The following is a 24947-nucleotide window of genomic DNA, read 5'->3' on the forward strand; positions in this document are numbered from 1 at the left end:
TTCTATTTCTAATTGTTCCACTGCTCTCATGAGTAGGAGATCATATGTAGGGACAGATGGACATAAAAAGTGCAATTTCAACTTCTGGTTTCTATCACAAAGAGTTATATAAGCTAAAAGTGCCTTTACCTTGACAGGCTTCTTCAAATAACGATTTCGCATGATGATCATCCCGGTTTTCCCTGGGATTTGAAGATTTCTGTAGCACTTCTCCCACTTGCCCATTAGACTGCCTGCTATTCTTTAAAAAAATGTAATGCCATAACTCCACAATCAAAAGAATGACCTTGCTGGCTACATGTTGAAATTATGTATATAGCAAAATACCATCTCTACCACAAAAACTTTGTCTAAAGGATAATGGTTGCATCCATGCTAGTTATTCACTGATGCAAAAATCACATTCTTCCAAAAAGAGATCTAGTTCATTGTCCTAGAAATGCTATGAAGTAGAGATAGTCTATCACATTGAATAGAACGGGTAAGCTTCCCATAGGGAGCTGCGAGACCATTCATCTGTTATAAAAGGTTTCTCATATAAAGAAACAGGAGGATCTGTAAGCTTCTAAAGAATCTGTTTGGAACTATTTGTTATTCCTGAGACAGACAGAAGATTAGTGGTGCCTCATCTTGTCCTTTCAACTACACATACCCATTTTCTAACTACCCATTTTTCTTCCATCACCCAGACCCTCATGCCTCCCTCCTCCCCACATGCCCTATAGCCTTTCCTCTACTGAAAAAATAAGTTTCCTTAACATAAAGTACAACTGTGAGGTTCATTTTACCCTACAAAGCACCTAATGCTGTTCAAAAGCACTGACAGTCCCTGTGTGGAGCATTCCTCACATCTGTCCCAACTGTACATTCGATTGTATTCCATATCCAGATCTACAGACCATATATTAATCTTTAAGGTAGAGGAATCAGTGAAGAAAAGAGGACATAAATACCGTGTTGCAAAGCGCCAGGCAGAAGACCACCAGCTGGATGATCACACTGAAGCCAAGACACCCATTTCTGCACATCCGTCAGAACTGGCACTTCTCAAGCCCTGGACTGACTTGAGAAATCAAAATATCCAGTCATACTGTACGGTACAATTCTGTCTTCCACCTGAACACAGTTATCAGGTTGTGTTTGGGGGGTTGTTTTTTTCTTTTTTATTTTTTGATTGAAGTATTTGCTGCTTCAAACATTCATGGAACCATGGAAGTTTTTAACTTCGGACATTTAAGATAAATGTTTTCATTATTTCTTTCAGCAAGACTTCTTTGCTCTAAAAGGAGAAAATTCTGTAACATTTTGAGTGCCAGAAAAACACACTGCTGCATCTCTCAGATGAAAACCTTCCAGCATCAGGAACTTAGCACTCCTGCTAGAACATCTGCTGGAGACAGTTAACCTTGACAGTCCTGTGAGCAAAAATATTAGTAACAAAACAAGTCTACGCTGTGAGCATATGTGTCTGCTGATGTTCCTGTCCAAAAGGCTGTCACCTCAGACTTTTTCCATCTTCATTACAGTATCAAACAAATAGCTGAACTGGGTTAACTCATATTTCAATTTGTGCTACAGGGATTGGGAAATACCTTTGGGCATAGTGCTCATAAGAACTGCAGAAAAACTCAATTTTAGAACAAAATTTTAATACCCCAATTAAGGATTGTTTGGTGGCTATTTTTTTTACACAGCACACAAAAGGACTTCTCACAAGTTTGCAGAGAACTAATACAGCAGCAGTAACATTCCTCTAGGAAAGCTGTGCAAGAGACAGCCAGCATTTCTTCAAACTGTTTTTCCCCCCTTCAAGATTTTTTAAACTTTCCTGCAACCAATAACCAGTAAGTAATCTTCAAAGAAGATTTCTGGTCTAAATTTCTGACTAGTTTATAACTATTTAATCTTGGCTATTATTACCATCAAATTGAAATAACATTTCTCCTGCCTTGAGCTTTCAAAGCAAAACAGTCATTCAAATCTTGAAAACAGGATTGATGCTGATTAACTTCACTGACTGAGCCAAGTCAAAACTGAGTGCTGTGCAAAAGGCTTTCTATTTTGTGCAGAAAGAGAGCATGTAGGATTAGTTCCCAATTCTCCCATGTATTTGAAAAGGAAGTTACTCTCTCTTCACAAGCAGGTCTGCTCTATTCTATAAGAGGAAAAATATTCATATGTGAGTCTACAAGTTGACATCACACCAGCCAGGTGGGACACAACACAGGGGTCTTAATACTAATGACACTAGATAACCTGGCTTCCACTGGACTGCTAACATTCACACAGTAGATGACGAGCTCAAGCACTTGGAGAACAGTTCAGTGATACCTGTACAAAAAAAACTCCCATACACATCTTACTAGCACTGCAAAGAGGAGGCAACCTAACACAAATTACAATAGCATACAAGAATTTTTGAGTGGTTATTCTAAATAGCTGAGCAAAAGCAACTTATTTCCCCTGCAGAGATCACTTAAACTGTTCTTTTCTTTTCTGTGGTGTGTTGAATGATAATGATATTTTTTTCTTCCTTTAAGAGAGAAGTCCCCCTGCCAGCCTGTGTGCAGTTGTACTCCATTAATTCAGAACAGCTGCTGTTAGAGAAGTTAACTACTGCTATTTCTCATATTCAAACTTTTATTATTTTGTACTTGCTTTTTTAAATAATATTTAGAAGTAATCTAAATTGATAATATTTATTTATACTTTGCTGTCTACAAAGAAATTCCACTCCATTTCTTCTAGCAAATGGACCATTTCTGTTACAATTCACTTATTAATTCAGCAGAACAAAGCTCACCTTAGTAAGTTATGCACATTAATAACAGCCTATTACCCATCTTGTCTTCTTACGAATACCCATCTTGTCTTCTTACGAATCAATCAAGTCTGATGTCCAAACCTCAAAATGAGCAGAAGAAATATATTTCTGCCTAACAACTTTTGTTAAAAAGCCAAGAAATGAAAAAACTCACTACTTGTATCTACACAGGCTCTTAATAAAAGATATTCATGCTATTCACGATATTCAAGATATTCATATGAAACCTCTACGTTTTTCTACTCTACTACGTTTTTCTAATATTTCCCTACACTTGAGCCTGAGATTTAAGGAACTCATCAGGATTATCAAGTGTACCAGTTTTTTTACTTCTTGTGCACCACTTATTTCTGTTGAAATGTTAGCTTTGGCTTTCATTTTTCTTCTCATAGGACAAACATTACTCTGAAATTAATGAACCTTCTACAGACAACCACTGTCAGCATGCACATGGCTGTAATGTACTGATACACATTTCAGGCAGTCTGAGCACACGACACCATCTTCTCAGACCTGAACAGTCTGTCAGTTTTGCTTTGGGTGTTTGACATCCAGGTTGTTTTGCCACTGTTCCACTTAATGCTGCTTTTGTGAGACTCCTCCAGAGAGCTCTAAGTTCTGCCTCTTTTATTTCAGCTTCCCCAGAACCTCAACTGCCCAACCAGGGACAATCGCTTGAGCTGTAAAAATAATGGACCTTTCAGTTTTGGGGGCGCTCTAAAATAGTAAAAGTCAACACAGATCAGGCCATAATGGACCTTTTTCTTTCCTTTTTTTCTTTTTTTAACAGGGGAAAAAAAGAAAAAAAAAATCAACATTGAAATATTTAATTCTATTTTTCCTTTTCTAATGAAATCTTTAATTAAAATGATGCTTCAGAATTAAAAATTGATAACAATCAATATTTCACCATTATAAAAATGTTGTCCCTTCCCACTATTTCTCCTTTCCCATATCTAAAATATTCATCAAAAAAACTTTATGAATGGTTTCTGTCTCCTTTAAGCTACTATTTGGACATACTTCTTATTGACTTAAAAATACATATTGCCCAGCATTTCAGCTGATTTTCATACATTTTCATACTTCCATGTATGAAATATGCACACTACAGGAAAAAATTATTGCCCTGACTCAGAAAAGCATATATGCACATTAAACAGGCGTTTATCCGCATAAGCACAAACCTGAAAAGGCACAACATCAAAAGGCATGACAAAATTGGAAGGAGAGACAGCTGAGTGAACGTAAAATATGTGCAAGGTAAAATCTGGTGGAATTCAAGGCTTTGGAGGGTACTTCAGAAGTTTTTTTTATTATTATTTTCAAGGTTTTCTAAACTTATTTTAAAATCTTGTCCCAGGTAACTTGTTGCTGCTGCTTGCTTGAGAAAAAGTTAGGTCCCTTAATAAAGATGAAGTATTTTCTGCACAAGCGCTCACCATAAATGTTTCTATTTTCCCTGCATTGAGTTAGATACATTACCGGATTATTTATAAACCAGTATAAGCCATTCCCATGGACGTTACAGAGGTACAAATTGGCCAGCATCTTCTCCTGTGCACGAGAAACTTGTAAATCTTAATTTCTGTCACAGAAAATGGTAAATGATATCTCTGGATTTGATGTGGCCAAAACATTGGATCTGGCGCCCCCTTGACCACCTTTCAGAGTCTCCTTGTTAAAAAAACTAAAGCTTGTTTCATGAGTCCAACTAGAGGGTGTAGAACAAAAATGTTCCAACTTCCCAAAAGGGCATGTAATTTTCATTACAGCAACCCTTCTTGGTTGACTTCTGGGCCTCCTTATCACCTGAAATGAATCTGTCCCACTGTTGTTATGCAGCAATTTCAATATAAACACAAAATAGCCTCAGTCTACATTGCCTCACTTCACAATTCTCTTAGCTGAGAACAATCCTGTAGTAGTTACTTAGTATTACTTAGTGTTTTTAGTAGCTAGGCACAATGACAGTATGGAATAAGAATTTTCACAAAAAAATATTCAGGAATACACAAAATCTTAATCTATAATCTGAGACCATCGTCTTATTCTACAAATTTATGTTCACAAAATACATAGTTCCCAAATTTCTTTGACTAGAAATACCTTATCTACCATATATTAACAATTTCTACCACTTTATTAAAATCTTACAAATTAGTATTGCAAATAAGAACAAAAAAAGAAAACAAGCATGTATGATCTCATCCAAGATAATCACTTGTTATTCTATAACTCTCCAGCTACAAAAGTACAATTTGAACCTTAAATCCTAAAGACTGTTAATCTTTTTCAACCCCACAGAGTTTGGAAAAATGCAAGGAGATAGGAGCAAATTAAGGCTTGATGTTTTGTGCTTAAGGCCTCGGCTCAATCTGATTTCATCAGAATCTGTTCTGGCCAAACCAATGCACTTAAGTATCGCGGGACTGACTTTGAAACATTGAGACTGCACAGATTCATAAACTGGGAGGTCCTTATATTTTCAATCCTGCCTCTTTACAGAGTTTTGGATAGGGCATAAAGAAGTCATCTCACCCATGCACTGGCTGTTTAATTGTAGATATCTAACTGTATTCAGTATAGCAAAGGGATATCTAAACTGATCTTAAAGGCTTCAAAGGATGACAATTCTACAACCTCCCCAAGCCATCTTTTCTAGTACCTTCTTAGCCCTATTGTTCTGAACTATATCTATACTAAAACAAAACTAAATTAAAATGAAACTAAATCTATATTAACTCTTCCCACCTCCAACTTAATCCCATTACATCTTGGCGTTTTTGATATGGACACCAAAAAAAGCTTATTCTTTTCTTTGCAGCAGCCTATTTGAACAGCCACAGTATTCTGTTCCCTCATCTAAACACCCTTAAGTCCTTCACTCTTTGCCATGATTTCTAAATCTCTGGTTACTTTGGTGATCAGGACTCTCTCCTATCAGTCTACATCTTTCTATCTTTGCTCCATAATCATTTAAATAAATAAAAACAGAAACTAATGCTTAGAGGAAAAGGAGTTATGAGGAAAAAGCAATACCTTCATGGTTTGATAAGGCTTGATAAGAGTAAGTCCTGTTTCCTTCCTTCTTTCCTTCTTTTCCTTCCTCCCTGTTTTTCCTTTTTTTCCAAAACATGTCATTATCAGTAAGTTTGAAGCAGTGTAGAGACACTTGAGAGTTTGACCCAAATATAATCAATAAAGATATACTACTTCAAAGAAGCCCAGGTGGCAAATGGAAGATGCCCTGAGCCCGGTCTGCCCATTCAAGCAAACGACCTGGGAAGAAAAGAATTTTATCCCCTATTACTGTTCCTGGATGACAGCCACTTACTTGTCCATAGGAAGTCTCTCAGAAGTGAAAATATTTATACAGCTGTTCAACTGCAGCTGAACATACAGCCTTTGTACCTGTCTACGTATAAGACTATGTTTCACAAAAAATCCACAAAACCTTAAAAGCCACAACAGGTCAGGTCAGATTAACAGTCATACAGGATTCAGCTGCACAGCATAAGCTCTGCAGTGTTATCTTCTAAATGTTATCAAATATTTTGCAATTTGAATTCATGAAAATAATAGCTATTATAATATCAGTCTCTTTGCACATTTAATTTTAGTCTTATTTCTTAAGCTACAATCTTTTCAAGTTAATGGACTTCAAATTTCTTGACAGGATTACATAAGTAACCAGAAAAATAAGATTCTTTTTTTTGTGTATGTTCATCAGTTAAAGGGTTAATCACGGTTGGCACTTATATGGTCACAACCTGGCTTCAGCATCCACGTTCAAGAAAGTTCATGCCTCTTAACATTATTGTTCACTTTACCTAGCTTCAGACTAAACAAAGTATCATTCTGGATCCAGAATCAAACCTACACTCTGCAGCAGCCAAACTGTGGAAAGTCTGTATGTCCTCAGAGACCAAAACCATGGAACATTAATTTCTCTGCTAATTCCATCTGCAGATGGAATTGATAGATAAGCCTACTGTAAAGATTGCCCAATTTTTTTCATTTTAAGACTCTACTCTGTTCTGCTAGAATTTAACTGCACAAGCCAAATGCCAAATCTTTTTGCAAACATTAAGCAATCCATGAGAATGTGGGTGAATTAAATTGTTTTCACTAATATAAAATTCTGGAAACCTCTTATTTTAGTAATTTTAAGTTTTAAGACAAACACCATACCTTTGCCAACCCCTACCTGAATTTGATCTCTTATATTTATATGCTACAAAGCAATCTTTATTAACATTACTGAAGAGTCTTTTCCCATGTAGACCCTGCCTCAACTCGGTTCACAGAACAGACAATGTTTACCTACTGAACTCAAAGTTTTCTTTATTCCTTATTGTTCAGGTATGGGATATATGCCTTTATATCTGAATACACTCCTCCAACTCTGCTCTGCAAACAAGATTATCAGTATATTTAGGGGGGTTCCTTTCACAGTCATCATTGCATATATCCAAGTGAGTATACAAACCTGGTTTGTTCTCAGCACAGATCTATGCTGTAAACTGAGTGAGGCAAGGGTCCTGAAAAAGACCATGAGATGATTATACATGCTTACCTTTGGGCATAGATGAGCAGACTATCCCCAACCTTCCTTTAAAACCATCAAAGCCCTCTTTGTATTACATTTGACAGTCACCAACTAAAAAACCATGCCCGTTTATTGCATTATTTGAGCACTGCATAATCCTTATCTCTATCTGTAGACAAAGAAGTGACTCACAGAAAATGTTACGGCCTAGCAAAGAAATAAATTTGGAGCTCCAGAATTCCCTCTTAGTGCTTTAGTCATTGAGCCCTCTTCACTTTCTGTGGCCCTCCTAGCCTGAAACAAACAATTTCACCATGTGGAAAGGGAGAGCGAAAGTAAGGAAAGGAATATGTCTGGGGAAGCAGAACTAAAAATAATTTTGGTAAGGTCAAGTCTCTTCAGACTAGCCATTGGGATTATTCCTCAAAATAAAACAGGAAAAAAGTCACTACCCTAATATACTGCACATTAAACACCTCTCCTAGAAGCAATGGCAACTACATCATTTCAAACTCTCCTGCTGCCTGAAAAATAACATTATCCCACATGGACACAGCCTTCAGCCATCTTGCCTTGCTCACTTGTAACACAACCCCTATACTACTTACGGCATTCACTGTACTGTGATTTTTTGCATCTTGTATTTAAATGTTGGCTCTTATGTTTTTGTGTTTCTCTTCATTCAGTATTTCTCACAAGAAACAGATGCACGAACCTGGTTTGAACAGTTCCTCTCTTCCTTCTACATTAAACAATAAATAAATAAATTATATATAAATTAATAATAAAACAGGTTGCAACACTTCCAAGATAAAAAAAATTATAGTATGCATTTATCACCATGATCTGATGAAAATGATTGCCAAATCTGATTTTGGTTTATATTTGCCCCTTACCAACAGCTGCAGAAAGGGAAGCTGCATCCTCTGGAGAAATGTTTTTCTTAAAATTTTCTCATAAAAATATAAACAATATACAGAATTTAATAATAATAAAAAACAGTAGGATTCCAGTGAAAGACTATATAATTTACCAGAAGAACTTGATCTTTTTATAGGTTTTTGAACCACTCCATATAACTCTATAGAAGTAATATAATTCTCTTTTAAATCTTATAGGATGTTTGAAAATAAACCTGTGGAAAGAGTATTCTTCTTGTTTACATTTTTCTAGAGTCTGTCCATAAAAATGGATACCATAAAACATCGGTTTGCTTTGGAACAATTAACTATTTTTTAAAAAACATTATGTGTGTCATAATGCAGTAGTGACTGCACAAAAAACAGTAAAATAATTTCCACCCTGTTTTAGTATTTCCTGACCAAAAGGCATAGTTCTCAAATGTGGAAGGATTTCCTTATGTCAGCCAAATCCATACCTAGTCAGAACAGCACTTAAGCCTCTGCTTGTTCTTTTAACCTGTTCTGGAGTTCCAGTTACCTTGGCAGAGTTAATATTCCCGATGTAGCAGGTATAAATGTAATTTTTTTCTGTCAAAAAGATGTTTTACTTAATCAGGACTTTAAATTAAATGCCACTTTACTATCTTTGTTTTCTAAAGAAAAAGACTCACCTGTCCCCCACCTAACAACTTCGAACCAGTTGGCCATTTATAAGTAAGTCATACCAGAGGATAGAGATTTTGAAAACAGTTACATCTCTACCCAATTGTGAAAATAAGGGGCCAGACAGAGAAGAAAGCTGTAATGGAAACTAAAGACTTTCTGACAGCAACAAATCTGCTCTCAGAAGAGGCTTTATAATATGTCAACAGCAGGAAAAAGGTGAATTGGAACTGGAAGTCAACCATAAGACATTCATTCACAGAAAGTGAGATTTCTTTAGTTCCAATACTCACTGAACTGCTTCAGTTTTTTTCTGATTTTTACTGAGGTACAATTCATAAAGGATGGAACATTGTATCTACTAATAAATGTAATTAACAAAATACTACATGCCTATATAGCCAAGATATAAGTATGGCCAATAAGATAGATCTATCATAACCTTATAAAGCAGAATATTCAGAGAATCCACAAAGCTCTACTTGAACTACTAGGTGGGATCTGAATTAAACAAGTAAAAGCAATAACACTGTGAATTAAATAATGAGATCTGGACTGTAGCCCTCTTTAATAAAGTCTTGAAGAACAAGCAGACAAAAAAAAGAAAAAAAAAAGCAGAGAAAATCTTCTTGACTTTCCTAACTACAGGTTAGGAACACTAATACATGCACGTATATATGTATATATGTGTGTCTGTATGTTCATATAGATAAAAACTCCACCTGAAGTTTGAAAGCACTAGGACCACAAATGTTCTCGTCCTCTTATCTCAGACTGACAATTCACATCTGTTTTTGTAATGCACATAATTGGCACACTGGCATTGTACTTGTCTGAACAGCAGAACTGCAAAGAAGAATTTCTATCCCGCATTTTCCTTTAGCCTCCACTATTGCCAAGACTTTTACTTTCAGAGACAAGGTTTTGGTTTCTGGAGGCAGAACTTTGCTCACAGTATGATTAGAAACTGTAACAATTACCTTATTTTAGAATAGCATTGCTGGTAAACATAAAAAAATAAAATCTGCAATGTTTGTTCACTATAATTACTAATGCACACATCCTGATCTATATATTCAAGGAATGCGCAAACAGTAGCAGCATGAGACGGGAGTGTAATAATTTTCCTCACACTATTTTATAACGTTGACTATTGCTAGTTTAACAAAAGCAGAAATTATTTCAAAGACCATTGCATTTAACTTATATGAATTTGTCAGGATTCCAGTGCAAGATAAGTTGCTATAATGAAATTCAAACCCAAGATGAACTAAATCTGTACTTCTCTAGAGACTAATGGGTACATTTCTTCTACCAAATGCCCCAGACTCTTTAAATTGTTGAGAATACAAAATCATTGAAATTTTGCTGGCTTTTCATTTCAGTAAGTGATGTATGCCATCAAGCTTTCAAAGAAAAGTTGCTAATGTGGCTACTAGAGGTGGCATTAGCAGTAGAGAGGTATTTATAACAGTCATCGTACTTGAAACTGTAGCAGAATGGCTCATTTTATTACAAAAGCATTGGAAAGCCATTGATTCACAAGTACTACAATAGCCAGTCATTGGCTCAGTGATAGGCAAGATACTGACATGCAAAGAGATGGGACTAAAGACTGAGGAAACAGAAAATTAAGAACTCTGGGACTCTCCAGAAGTTAGTTTTGGGAGATACTTTCAGCTGTCAAAAAACCTGGGTTAAGGTGGAGGCCTACTGCAAAAGTGAGTCGTACCGGCTATGTTAGCTGTTTCCAAAATACAATAAATGTAGTCATTAGAGAAGTCATTTTAAAAAGATCAACACTCCCTTCTCACTTAAAAATTAAGGAAGTGGCAATTACAACAAGTATAAATATGGGTAGACAAGCCTGCAGTTTAAAACCAACCAACACCTTCCATCCTTAAAACAATGAATACCACTGATAGAAAACACAAGTAATACAAAATGTCTTTGCCAGTATTAAGGCTTGGTTGGTTATGTTGTGATAAACTAAAATTATGAAACTATATTCTTTGCTTCATTCTATAATGGTACTTGTTCATTTTCCACCAAGATGCAATTTTCCCTTTTATCAAATGCTTTCTTCTTTTTAACTCCCCCACTTAATCTGTTCTGCTGTTGAGGCACCAACTTAAATACACAATGACTAACCAAGGAGACCCTGTAGCTGCAATGCACCAAACCAATTTTGCTGAACATTCATGGGTCACAGACACCAGCCTCACGTGCCTTTTTTTGGAGACAAATGACAAACACGTCCATTTCTTTCTCCAGACAGCACAGGCATCCTATCACCTCATCGAGCAGAACAACTTTGTTCTGCTGCCAAAAGGTTCAATCCAAGCCTAGAATATAACCACTACAAACTTTCATGGTCAAAAGATAAAGATGCCTGAGGTGTGTAAATACATTTGTTTAATATCAAATAATACCATATAATGAACTAAAGCATTTGATGCTGAATAGCAAAGTTGATGTTCAATACTTGGGCTGAAATCCTACCCTACTTGATTTCAATACAAAAAAGTTGTTGATGCCATTTATTATATGCCATTTACTATGTACATTTGATTTTTAAAACTATAAAAATATGAATCACAGAATAGTTATTAAACAAAAGGACTTCCACTTCCCATTGTAAGGGAAAAGAAGTTTGGAAGATGAGAACTTGATCCTGCAAAGTGGTCAAAACTTAGTTGCCAGTCCAACAGAACATTTCAACGTGTTTAATTTTAAGCACACACAAAATCAAGAGAGTAAATCGCCTGTTTAAGTAATTTCCCAGATTAATGCCATGACGTTCAAGATGAAACACAGACGTGCTTGCACATCAATTATGTCCTAAAATTCAAACAGAAATTTGAAGATAGACACTAAACCTAGAATTTAAAGTGCAAGAAGTGCAAGTTTTCCCAAGTGCAATCAAAAACCAAGGAGACAAAAAAAGGTTCTTCTCAAAACAAATCTGGATTAAATTCAGGATACTGCAAAACTGCTGTCAGGAAAAATAGCATGTCAGTTGGGATAACAACAAAATAATCTCAAATAACTTTTCCACCTCTTAACCACCATAATTCTCCAAAAATTAAAATACTCCTGTGACCAATTATTTCAAATAAATGCCATTCAAAGGGGTAGAGGATTGCCAACTGCCAGTGACAAAAAGATAAAAAATACAGCTTTCTTGAAAAGTATAGAGAATTTTTGAATACCTCTAAGGATAATGACTAAGGATTAAGTCTCCTTGTTGTATTAGGCATCCAAAAAATAAAGAAATTTTATACCCACACGTTTGTATACTTTAAAAACTTCTTTTACCTTAAGGACTTTTACCACTACTTAGAAGGAAAATCTGTGATTGCAAAGGATTTTACTAAACACTAATTACTACATGCTTAATTTCCCTTGATCTTACAGTAGACAGCATATAAAAGATTAATATATCTTGTGGATATTTGCGTTCCGAAAAATTAAGCAGGCCAATAAAAATATGCTTAGAAGAAATTATTCTTCCTTCTCTTTAAGACCACCATGATCAGTCTGACACTATTTGAGATCCTTAAACACTCTGTCTCAGTGCTATGACCAGGCACTGATGAAGCCTCTGATACAAAATCATTAGGAACTCAGTCAGTGTTCCTTATTACTGCAGCTTTTTACAGTACTCTTCTGTAGCCTTCCTTTTCTCTATATGAAACTTCACGTTCTCAAAAGCAATTCCCTGAAAGAGAATTCTTAGCCATTCATCAAATTTCAACTTTTCATTTCTGTTGCTTTAAAATCCCACACATTATGCAGACCCCTAGTATTAGAGTATCCCTGTGCTTTTATCAAAGAAAGCATTTTAGTGTGGTGGAAGTCACTCCTGAAGAAGAATTATTTCTCTTAGGATAAGGATTAAACAGTCAAAAGAGGATTACTGCTATACAACTAGTACTCTATACATTATCAGAACCAGAAACACAAACTTCAAGAGATACTTCAGCAACTTGTTCAAAGAGTAGATACACTAAAAGATACAACTTAGTATGCAACATACTGATGAAAATATACACCTATTTGTACTTATACAATACCTATACAAAGGCTACAGCTATTTGTACCTATGCAAACCTATACAATAAACTATACTCGTATTTATTTCAGAAATAAGGCTACATGATATTGTGCAGTATACTTTACACAAGATATTAGCAAAGTTTACATACTGTTCAGCACTAGGCTAAGAGATTGTTCTCCTTTATTTACAACATTTTTCAGGAGCATGATACGTACTCAAGATTCACCTGGAAACACTAAGAAACTTACATTAATGCACTTATGTTTAAAAATTACTCCAGTTTGTTCTACTATATACAATAGGGAGAAAACAAAACAGTGGTCTTAAACTTAATGACTAACCACTGGGTTTGGAGATTACTTCCTATAAATTAAGCAACAAATCTGTTTGTAAATGGGCAATAGGAATAGCACTCTGGACACTAAACAAGTACAATTTTGCCATGCAACAAGTGTATACGTATAAATACGTGTAAGAACATGCAACAAAGTACACACTTCTAAAACAAAGAATTTATACATGCCAAAAGGAAGATTTCTTTCTGAAAAAAATTAAAAACCTCTTAGTGTTAATTTTAAGAAGCAAAGTAGTATGTATACATAGATGTATGTCTATATACACAATTAAAATAGGATCTCTGCTGACTACAAAATGCTGAGCCTTTTGTAGACAAGAGACTGAACATACCTACTGGCATGGAGACTAAAAGCACAGAGAAATCTCAGAATTTTCAAACAACAGCAGGAAACAATATACATTTATAATATATAATTGGATAATTTTCAAGCTTCATGCCATCACTTCAGTCAAAAATTCTGTAAAGAAAATCGCAAATCACAAAAATTTGTTTTGTCTGATTAGAAAGCATTCTGTTCCTAACACTACTGATTTAACAGATGGAAATAGTTTTTAAGAAGTGCTTTAGTCATCATAAAGTACTAACAATCATATCAATTAAACACATTTGTAGAACTAAAAAACTTGTGGCTTCATTATCTTTCTACACAGCTATTTCTACAGGTATTTCTCACAAAATACCATTTAATTATAGCAACTTATGCAATACAGCATGATGGGGAAGTAAATAAACCACTACAACTTGAATCCATTTTGTCATGTTGATAAATACTGCCAATAATAAGTTCATATTAGAATGCCTGTACATATTTCCACAACCATATGTTGCGTTCACCATTTTATACTATTTCTGATGCATGAAAGGTCCTCATGTTTCAGTCCCTGCATCAGGTTAAAAGCCCTTTGGAAACAATGGTTACTGTAAGAATGCATATAGGTTCAACATGCTCTCTACATAAAATTCTTGAATAGCCTTGCTTAGCACTGATTTAAAAACAAGTTTTTGTTCCTGTGCAATCACTAGTTTATACTGGAAATAGCATGTGAGTGAAAGAATGACTAAGTGAGTATAAAGGAATTACATTACTACAAGAAATACCCATTAGTAGAACTACAACCAACAGTTTGATATTCCAAATACTACCCTAACTATATATTTATTTGCCTATTTGCTCATGATAAAAAGTAAACTGCAAAAATCTCCACAAGTTTCTGCACTGAATCAATACGTTTATATAAATCATACTGGCAGAAATAAGGTCTAAAGAAGAGTTCAGTGAAGAGAATTAAAAGGAAACATACTATCCCATCAGGTCCTAAATACAGAGAGCATAAACCCTTTCTTTGCAGTTATGGCTGAAAGAAACCATGTTTCCCCAAGACAAATCAGAATCTGAAGTGCAAGCATCAGGAAAAAAAGTATCTGTAGAAATCAACAGCACTGAAACAGCATTTGATAACGAGAAGAACTTGTCTCTATCATCATAAAACAACTGGACAACACTTCATAAGAGATTATAAAAATACTAAGAATTTGTATAGGAATGCCCTTCCTCTTCTCTGATCCTTCCACTCTGATCGAAAGGTAACTGTTCATAGGAAGAAGAAAGCAGGAATTCAGACACCTTCCGTGCACTATCATTGAGGGAGAAAAAGACAAGTAAGTTTTACAGAAAGTTCCTTTTGAAGTATCTTAAAGTTCCTATAGTGAAGGAAACCAATCAAGGATTTCAGATTAGTCTGACTTCTGACTTTTCCTCGATTATGATTCAATACAAAATCACCAAAACAACAAATTATTCACAGAATATTTACAAATATCTCTTGGGCTAGGTACCAGACACCTTACGAATATAAGGACCTCAAAAATACCATTTTTCTTATGTCACTTTTTTCTTATCCTGACTGTTTCCTGTGACCACATGATAATGTGATACCTTGGCTAAATATAACGTTGAAACCTATACAATATTCACAAAAAGTTGTGAGCTTGTCCTCCAACAAACCTCCACCTTAATCAATATGAAGTTCTCATCCCCAGAGCAAATCGTTTAAGATTTTTAACACTGTAAACAAAATGTGACAGATAGCACTTTATGTATTAATTAAATAGAAGAATGGAATGCTGTCCACCGGTTTTCTCAAACAAAAATAATTCTCCCACTGTTATTATCATGGACTATGTGTGGTAGGCTAATTTCCACTTCCAGCTACACCAAAGTAAATTCAGAGTAAATCCATTAACCAAATTTTTCTAGAGTCATTGGGAAATGAATCTGGCTATGTGCATATGCACAAATGTAATAGCATCTATTTCTGAAATCATAGGACAGATCATCTCTGTGGCATTTATGTCAGAGCCATGACAAAATGCTTTTCTGAGATTAATAAGTGACAGAAAGAAGGCTGTTTTCAATGGAAAAGGGAAGCCAAGAGCTGGCTTGTTTCCATGGAAACAGTAGCAGCAGCAGGCAGAACAGCTGTAGAGAAAAAGGCAGAAATCTTTCTTATTTTACCTCACTGATATGCCAGTACCATCAGACCATCTAAATTTAAGGTAGATCAAGTCAGTTTATGTTGAACAGGTAATTTATTAAGCAACAACTTACAATTAAGCCTTCTAAGAGCCAGCATTACAGACATAAATTAATAGAAATCATTTATAATGTGATTTAGTCAGCCCATGTACACATGAAGCTATGGATTCAGTGAACATCTGTAATAGTGATGCATTATCATTTCTGTCATTTTGTTAGATACAAATCTTACTTTAAAAGGAACTGCAGCTCCCACAGACTAAATGCTTCAAGCAGAATGACTGGTTTTAGCCAGTTTAAACTAATGGTCTCTTTTCCCACCTAAAAATAAATTCAACTCTTTGATGGCAAAAGGAATTTCCTCCCTTTCAGTTTCTTTATCATCCTTTACTATTTTCTTTATACAGTTTTATAATCATTTCCAGACAGAAAAACTCTGCATAACTCAGAAATTATTAGAAGGTAACTCCTAACATGTACTTGCTTTCCTTGTTGAAGATGAAATGAAGAGTAAAAGACTTGCACTTATGAATTGAAGGGCTTTTCTATTATTTTTTAAGAAAGCAGATAAACTCTGATCTTTTACTATTAATCTACATATGTGTATTCTGAGCTGAAAATATTTTCACTTCATTCACTGTGTCTCAATCAGACTATCCCAGCAGTGCTGCTTACACCAAAAATAAAAACTGTCTTGCATCACAAACAGCCAAAGCCCTAAATACACTCCACCTAAATCATTCAGCCAGGTATACAACAGGTATCTAGGTACCTGGAAAAAATGCAACCAAATCACCAAATAGAGAGGTGAGATGCCTTTAGTAAGAACTTTCTCTAATAATGAGGTCCATGACTTCAGCATTTTGAGTGGATCTACAAAATCATATTTTCTCCCTCTCCCACCTTGCTCATTTCAGATGATTCTACCTATCACCAGCATCACAGATGTTCAAAGCTGGCTTAGACATTACGGGACACTTACATGCGTCTCTGTCAATGTAACTTCACATAAAGCAGTACATATGGACTTCATATTTCCATCCAACATCAAATACTGCCTACTGCTCAAGTCCAGCCCCTCATGTAAAGATGAAGTGGGATAAGATCAGTATTTTTAAAAACACTTACAAGATCTAAGTATCTTAAGTCCCAGACTGGAAGGCTCTTGGAGGTTTTACTTGCATTTCAGTGAATACTTACAAATACGCACAGAGAACTTTACAAATACTTGTCAATTAATTTTTATCCTTCCCTTGTAAATCAAGTAATTATGATGTTACTTATGCATAAAGAATGCATAGCAAAGGAGTTATGTAACTTGCCTTCAGTTGCTGGAAATGAAAAGGGAATTAGAGGCAGTACCTGCTGGAGTACCCTAGGCCACATTGACTCTTCTGTTGCTTAGCTACCCAACTTTGTAGTCACTGTCCCCTTATCTGTGAACAGATTTACAGTCTTCTCAAAAAGTGAAGGGCATATGGATACGAAGTTCATGAATCCCAGGCCCACTCTTGAGTACCTGTAGTAAGTACATGAGCAATCCATAAACCTTAGGAAACATCAATGACAAATACTAATTATTTCTTTATACGGAATCATATTTCAACTATCATTCAAATGTAAAAGGCCTAAAAAGCTTAATTAATTTGAAACACTGACACTGTAGCTCCTGCTGGTCATCTGCAGACACTCTTTCAAACTCAGTGCTTAATTATGCCTCTTGCACTTTCTCACAAACTATTTAGACATAGCTTTGGACTTTACTATTCCAAAGTATAATGAATACTTCGCACTTATGAACCAATTGCCATCAAAGGATATCAGTGTCATTTACGGATATTGACTAATCGAACTCACAATACACACGTATGATTCAGATAAGAATGATAGTATCTGTTTCATAGATGCTTAAACCAATGCACAGAAAGATTTAGTTGGTTGTCCAATACTTCTCCTATGACAATATCTTATGTCAGGATCTTTCTATATCCACATAATAGTATTCTGTCAAATAGCAGTGTGTGAATGATTGCTCTGTTACTTAAGCCTGCAGTAAAAGGAGTACCACTGTACCATTTAATTTCAATTCAGTCTTTGAAATCCAAAATGATAAAATGAAAACAGAAATAATATTAAGACATAATTCCTGAACTTGAGGTACAAAGTGTTGCAGGTTTCAAAGCAACTGTATATAGGTGTATTACAGTATACATCTACAAAAAGCAAGATTAGTAGATGTCACTATCTGAATATAAAACTGCATACAATAAAAGTTGAAAATCTTTCAGAATCTCAGATGAAGTATACCTTTTTGTTAACAAACTAGTTTCACTATTTATATAACATCATTGGATGGTCTTGCTAGAACAATCTTGTGCGTGCACTATCCCCCAATAGGTTACCATGGCAACTTATATTTGAATTTCTGTAAATTTCTATTTTTAGAGATCACAATTCAGGATAAAGAAAGTCACAAATATTAAGGGCCAATTCATTAATAAAAAATATCCAATTGTTATCATTATCACACTTCCCAGAACAGACATCACTGAAGTTAAATCAGGCAGGAATCCTAAAAAAAAAAAACTACTGCAATTATTAAGAAAGTTTACCACTAAGCAGCCTCACCATAATTTAAGTGGTATATGAGTCTCTAACACTGTGAGGCAAAGACTGATGTCCTTAGAGTTTTGTCTTGATTTCAGTAAGGCCAGGATTTCACCCGAAATGGTTTTAGAGCTACACATCATTTCAGCTGACACAAAACAAAACTGTAGTTGCCAGAATACTCAGAAAGTAATATCTCTGTTTCAGGTGTGAGGAAATGCTGAATTGAAAGGAACATCTCAGTTCCAAACTAAGGTTACCACGACCTTAAATTGTTTATTATGTGTTCAAGTGTGCTTATTAAGCGTATGCTAGTCCTTAAATACAAATTTATTTACTGCTTTAAAAGTTGTCAGCAATTCTCAAAACTGCCTCACTACCTGAAAGATCAACATACAGGGTAGCAGTCTTGAGGAGAACTAAAACACTAACTTAGACACAGTTATTATAGCTCTGACACTCTCCTACTCATCTGAAATCTGAATATAACATTTAAAACCAGTTCTCAACACTATAAAAAGCTAAATGCATTATCTTCTAAAAGATTAATATTGCCACTTTACAAGTTTATATTATTCATTTTGCAGATTCAAAATGTTTTTACTCAAACCACTGATGCTAATGTTCAGGATATTCTAGTAAGGACGGACAATTTGGAAGACTATCAAGGAATTCAAGCGGATTGAAAACACAAGTGGCAGCTATAATCTCATGGTGTAATTGCAATCAGCATGCCTATCTCCACATTTCACCTGGTATCTTCCATTTAACTTTTACTTCATATTCATCAAATCTCTAGCAAAATAGAGGGGAAAGATTCTGTACTGTACAAGCCACAGATCCAGTGTGGCCAGCACACCTTTAAAGAAATAGTAGGTGATGGAACTGCAATGGAACCACCATGCACACTACTATTTTGTCAGATAACTGACAGCAACATTTACTTTAAAATTCAGACAGCAAAGATGTGAGCAACGTGTATGTCATTGATGAGCAAAAATAGACACTTCTGGTAGTTTTTCTTCAGAACTAATCCTGCACTAAAAATGTATTTCAGTATCATTCGGAGTCAGCTGTCAAGGCAAAACAAACTGGTACACAATTTTTGAAAATGTAACCAGTGCTGGCACTCAGCAAAGGACAGTAATTCCTATAAGGCCTTTCCTGTGTTTTTTTTTTTTTTTTTAATTTATCCCACTAAGTTCATAGGAGTTGCTAACTTTTTCATAGAAACTGGATCAGGCCATAAGGTACTATTCGGGGAATCACTTAACATATGCTTATGTTTGCATCCACAAGACTTCCAGAGAAATTCGTATGAGTGACCTGGAGATGACTCTGACAGTAACTGTACTTTTTGCAGGATGAGGCTTAGGTCTGAATGCTTCACACACAATCCTGACACATATGCTGCAAAACAGTTATTACCATTTTAAAAAACAAACACATTTCCCACTACAATTTCTTCTTTTTTTGTGCATCGCAGAGAGGATTTGTTGCTGGTTGCCTTTTTCATTGTTAAACTTGAGAAAACCACTGTATTTTTTCCCCTTCAAAGGAATTAAAAGGTTTACTTGCTCCAAAACCACAGTTTAGAAAGTGAATCCCCATCCCCACTGATAACAACAACTAACATGCAGGAGTAGAATCAGAATCGCCCTCAAAAGCGGAAAACATTCAATGGCAAAATCTAAAATCCCTACCTAAATAAGGGTAACCTAGCAAAGCCTTTCATGCCCTTACGCTCCAATCCACAACCAGAGAGTCAGCGACGGTCACTCTGAGAAGTCAGCGGCAGGAGCGCCAGGGTCACCCTCTCTCTGCCGCACTCGCTTTCCTGAACTCGGATCACCTTCCCGGGTGCAGCGCAAAGCTGGCGAAGGGCCGAGGTCACCCCGCCACCGCCTCGCCCCACACGGGAAACCCAGCGGCGGGGCGACGGCGGTCCGGCGGGCCAGCCACCCCGACCCGCGCACGCAGGCCTTCGGCAAGGACGAGATGGCGTCCGGGGCGTCCCTACCCGCGCGAGCGGCCCGCGGGGAGGCAGCACCTCTGCACCCAGTGGGGCGCGTGGGGCTCCCGGGGGCGAGACTCTCAACACGGTGCCCCCAGAAGCGCCCGCCCGCGCAGCGGGGACGGGGGCCGCCACCGTCGCCCACCCCGGCGGGCCAAACACGCGGCGAGGCGGCGCCACCGCTCGCCCTCCCGCCCGGAGTAGAGCAGAGCGGGCCGCGCCTCGCCTCGCCCCGGCGCACGCACCCCCCAACGGTCACCAACGGCTGCCGCGGGCGGCCCCATCGCGGCGCCCCCTGCCGGGCGGGCGGCGGCACTTACCCTGGCGGCCCGCGAGGAGTAGGGGTCCTCGAAGAGCGCCCAGACGCGGGGCTGCAGCCGCCGCCAGCGCCCGCCCTTGCCGTCGGCGGCGCCGGCGGCCGCCCCCACGTCCTCGATACCCAGCCTCTTGGCGGCCAGGTCGTCGTCGTCGCCGCCGCCGTCGGGAGGCGGCTCGCCCGTGAGCAGGTCGGGCGCCTCGAAGATGTCGAGCGCCTCCTCGGCGTCGCGGTGCTGGCGGTAGGTCATCCAGCAGCAGGGCTCCACGTCGGTCTCGTCGATGCCCCAGAAGGCCAGCTCCTCCTCGAAGAGCGGCCCGCAGACGTCGGCGGGGCAGTGCAGCTTGCCGGTGCGGTAGTAGTTGAGCACATAGGCGAAGACCCCCGGGTGCCGGTCGAAGAAGAACTCGCTGGCGCCGCCGCTGCTCCGGGGGCTGCAGCTGCTGCCGCCGGACTCGGGGCAGCCGCCCGCCAGCGGCACCGGCGGGTTGGGGGGCGCCGGCGCCGGCGGCTCCTCGCCGCCCGGGGACTCGCCCTGGGGCTCGCAGGCGAGCAGGGCCAGGCGGGTGCCCGGCAGGGTCTTCAGGGTGCTGCGGTAGGTCTCGTGCCGCGTGCCCCCCACGTTGAGGATCACCCTCTCGTTGTCCTCGAGCTTCCCCATCGCTCCGGGTCGGACATGACTGGGGAGGGCGCGGGAGATGGCGGCGGGGGAGGGAGGCAGCGACGGAGGAGGCCGGGCGGCGGGAGGCGGGCGCCGGCCCCGCCGGGGCGCTGGGCAGGCGGGCGAGGACGGCGGGCAGGTTCGCGGGAGACTAGTTTCCGCCTTAAAAACAGCGACAACAACAAAAATCAAGAAGGAGACACCCAAGCAGCACAGCTCTCTCTTCCCCCTCCGCGGCTTCGCCTTCGCCACCGAGCCCAGCCCCCGCCGGGCGCCCCCCGCACCTCGGGGGCTCGTCCCGCCGCGGAGCCGCTCCGCGGGCGGCCCCGGCCGCGGGAGGCGCGCAGGGCTCCGGACACCCCCCCCGCCCCCGGGGCTGCCCCCCAAAGCAGCCTACCGAAACGGCACTGCTGCACCTCCGCCCCTGTCCGGGTCAGCCGCCGTCCCCAGCCCCGTCTCCCTCTCGGGGCTACTTGAATGGAGCGGATGGAAGAGAAAGTGAGCAGTTAATTATTTAATGGACATCTATCTTTTATTATGCTAACAGCGTAATAAGGAGAAAAAAAGAAAAGAGGGAGTGGAGGTTTCTTTCCCTTTTTTTTTTTTCTCTCCTCTCCTTTTTGGGAGGGAGGGATTGCTCCCTGGGAGGAAATACCGAGCCCTCTAAGCAGCTCAGGCAGCAGGCACACCCTTGTAAAAGCTGAATGTGTGGAGCTTGGGTTGCTACTTTCTCAGCTAAATCATGAGGATGAGCACGCATCTCGAGGAAGAGCCGCTGGAAGCAGAGCAAGGCTGCCGCGGATTTTTCCACGGTCTCTCCCTGACCCCTGCCAGCCCCTCTTCCTCCCTGCCACCCCTCAGATACCTCAGCAAGGGGCGAGAAAGTGGCTCCTCTTCCTACACCAGGCTCCGTTTGCTTCGCAGCGGATGCCGGAATCTCAGCCGATCTGCGCTTCTCTCTGTCAGGCGAGAACTACTTGTTGTTTTTTTCCATGTTCAGGTAGCTATTTTACCTCCCTCCATGCTCAACTCCGAAAGGAATAAAAGCTGCTCCCGCTGCCTGCTCGGAGATCCTGCTTCCTTCATTTTACAAGAGAGATGCAGTCTGTCTGCATCGGGACTGCAAGTAAGCATCACCGACGGAAAGCAAAACCATAGGGCAGGGCAGGGCACCCAGGGCACCAGTGCTGCCGTAATCCCAGCGGCTCGTCGGGAAGACGAATCTAAAGGTGAAAACACACCTCTCGTTGGGGTTGTAGCCCCTCCCCGGGGCGGGGGCAGGGTAGCCGTCCCTCCATACCCCTCCAGCCCCCCACTCCCAGCGCTGTGGGGTGGAGGGAGGCGACAGCTAAAACAAATACCACATCTATCTGAAAAAGGCAACACCACCTCCACTCTGCTACATGTAAATTTGGTTCACTTAAGGAAAACACCAGAAAGGGATGGGGACTGAGAAAAGCTATTTATCGGATGGGTGCAGGGAGAGCAGCGCCTGGCTACACGTGACAGTAAAGAGGAGCTGGTCACCTCTCCAGGACAGGGTCTTTACACCTAGCAGACCTGTGCTTACAGCTCCTGACTCACATAGTGTCCGCAGACTCGGCGGGCCTAGCAGGGGTGCTGGCTGGCTGCAGCAGGGAGAAGCACCCTGGCTTCCCGAGCAACCCTCGGAGCCAGCCCAAGTGTTCGCCAGCAGCTGGAGGAGACCCTGCCTCCAGGTCTCTTCAGGCAAGCCGGAGGGAGGGGTCAAGGAGAGGGGATCCAACTTTTATGTCAGCCAGAGAAAAACAGATATAGTGCCCTGGGTACATTTCACACTCAGTACACTTTGTCCTCAGTACGGGCGGGGGTGGGGGGGAAGCTGAGAGCCCCCAATAAAGTGTAAGCCCACAAGCCCTCTCTAAATGCGTCTGCCAGTGACTGCCACCAACCCAGCTGAGTTATTTTATACAGCCCAGTTTACTGATGCCTGGTTTCAGCCAAGTTGGGAGCTGGTCAAAGGGAAAAGAAGCTTCCAAACCCAGAAAGAAGACATGCAAAGTGAGAGGTGATTCCTCCTGCTGCTTCCTCAAAAGAAAGTTCTTCCTCCATGCCAAGGGCAGTCCCTGGCACCAAGGAGGGTAATGAGTGAGATGAGGGTAGCTGAGATGCCCCCCTTCCACATCAGAGCCTTTGGTGGGACATCTGCTGGAAGCAATGATCAGAGGACACTGTGCTTCAAACAGATTGCTTTAACCCAGATTTGTCTGTATGTGGCACTCATGATGTAAATACAGAATCCCAAAGCAACAGCAGAATTGTTTCAAAGAAATGTTTCAAAAGCTTACTCCAGATGTACATTTTGAAGTTCCTAAAAAAAGCCAGGGCAGAATATATCCTGCCAAAGCAAATCTAATCAGTTAGTGAAAACTCCTGGGAGCCAAAATTAATATTCAATTACATAGTTGTAAATCCAGTGGAAGAGACTCACCCATCCTAAACTGAAGCAATACAACTCATGCCATACTTTCCTTTGCAAAGGGGATTTTTGTGGAAAGGGGATATATGGAAGGAGGGAGTAGACCAAAATGAATATTCATTGTCTTCTCTGTGACCTATGAGAGGTTTCTGGAGAAATGCATTACATTACATTCTGGAGAAATATATTACAGCTCTGCAGCATTCATCCCTTATGGAAAACCATGGGGTTGCAGTAGCTGCCAAAATGCCAGGCAAACTATCATCACAGAATACTAGGATTTGCCTCTGAATTACCAGTGTCTGCTGAAGTCCCACATGCATGATGAAGTTACAAACCAGCTTATCACTCACCTCCACCAAAAAAAACAACCAAAGACTAACCAGGACAGCTGCTCATAAACAAAATTTTAGAGACATACCTAGTAATGCAAATGCCATGAGAAAGGCCTGTATTATGAGAAATTAGTTTACACTTCAGGCTTCTTAAACACACAGTTTTTTACTGCCCGATTGGTCTGATGGTCTCCTTTATAATATAATAGTCCTTCAGTCCAGTCAAGATGTCCATATTCTACAACATGTCTGTTGCTAAATATAATGCTATTTATTTTTCTGTGTGTCACTCTTCCTTGTATTTTCAGCATGTGGCAGATTTCTCAGTGAAGGATGAAATTATATTAGAATTGACTTTCCAGAGCCAACATTGTCTTGAATATCATGGAATAAGCAGACAATATTCTACAGAGGCAACTGTTGTTACATTCATGAATTCTTTTTCCCCCATAATACACTGACCTGAATTTTTGCACCCCTCAATTTCCAATAAAAGTGAGAGCATGTGAGACGTGTAAGAGTTAGAAATGAGTCTCCTGAATGAGTCTTACCATGAAATAGATCTGCAAATGAAAACAAAAAACAAAAACTATTCACACAAACTCTCCAAAACATTTGTGTTAAAGTTTAGTGGAAACCTTTCTGTACCTGAGAATTTAGA

The 24947-nt window shown here is 39.5% G+C and overlaps 1 protein-coding gene across 5 annotated transcripts in view; it reads right to left on the minus strand.

Annotated features, from left to right (window-relative positions):
• The window catches only part of KCNC2 (potassium voltage-gated channel subfamily C member 2), a 102064-nt gene extending 80571 nt beyond the window's left edge, over positions 1–21493 (minus strand). For all 5 annotated transcript variants that reach the window (XM_026074289.1, XM_026074292.1, XM_026074290.1 and 2 more), the window contains exon 1: positions 20837–21493. In XM_026074289.1, coding sequence (XP_025930074.1) covers positions 20837–21493 — 657 coding nt within the window. The remainder of the gene's footprint in view (positions 1–20836) is intronic.
• Between the last annotated feature and the right edge of the window lie 3454 nt (positions 21494–24947).

This window comes from Apteryx rowi, unplaced genomic scaffold, assembly GCF_003343035.1.
Source record: "Apteryx rowi isolate R43461 unplaced genomic scaffold, aptRow1 scaffold_385, whole genome shotgun sequence".
NCBI lineage: Eukaryota > Metazoa > Chordata > Aves > Apterygiformes > Apterygidae > Apteryx > Apteryx rowi.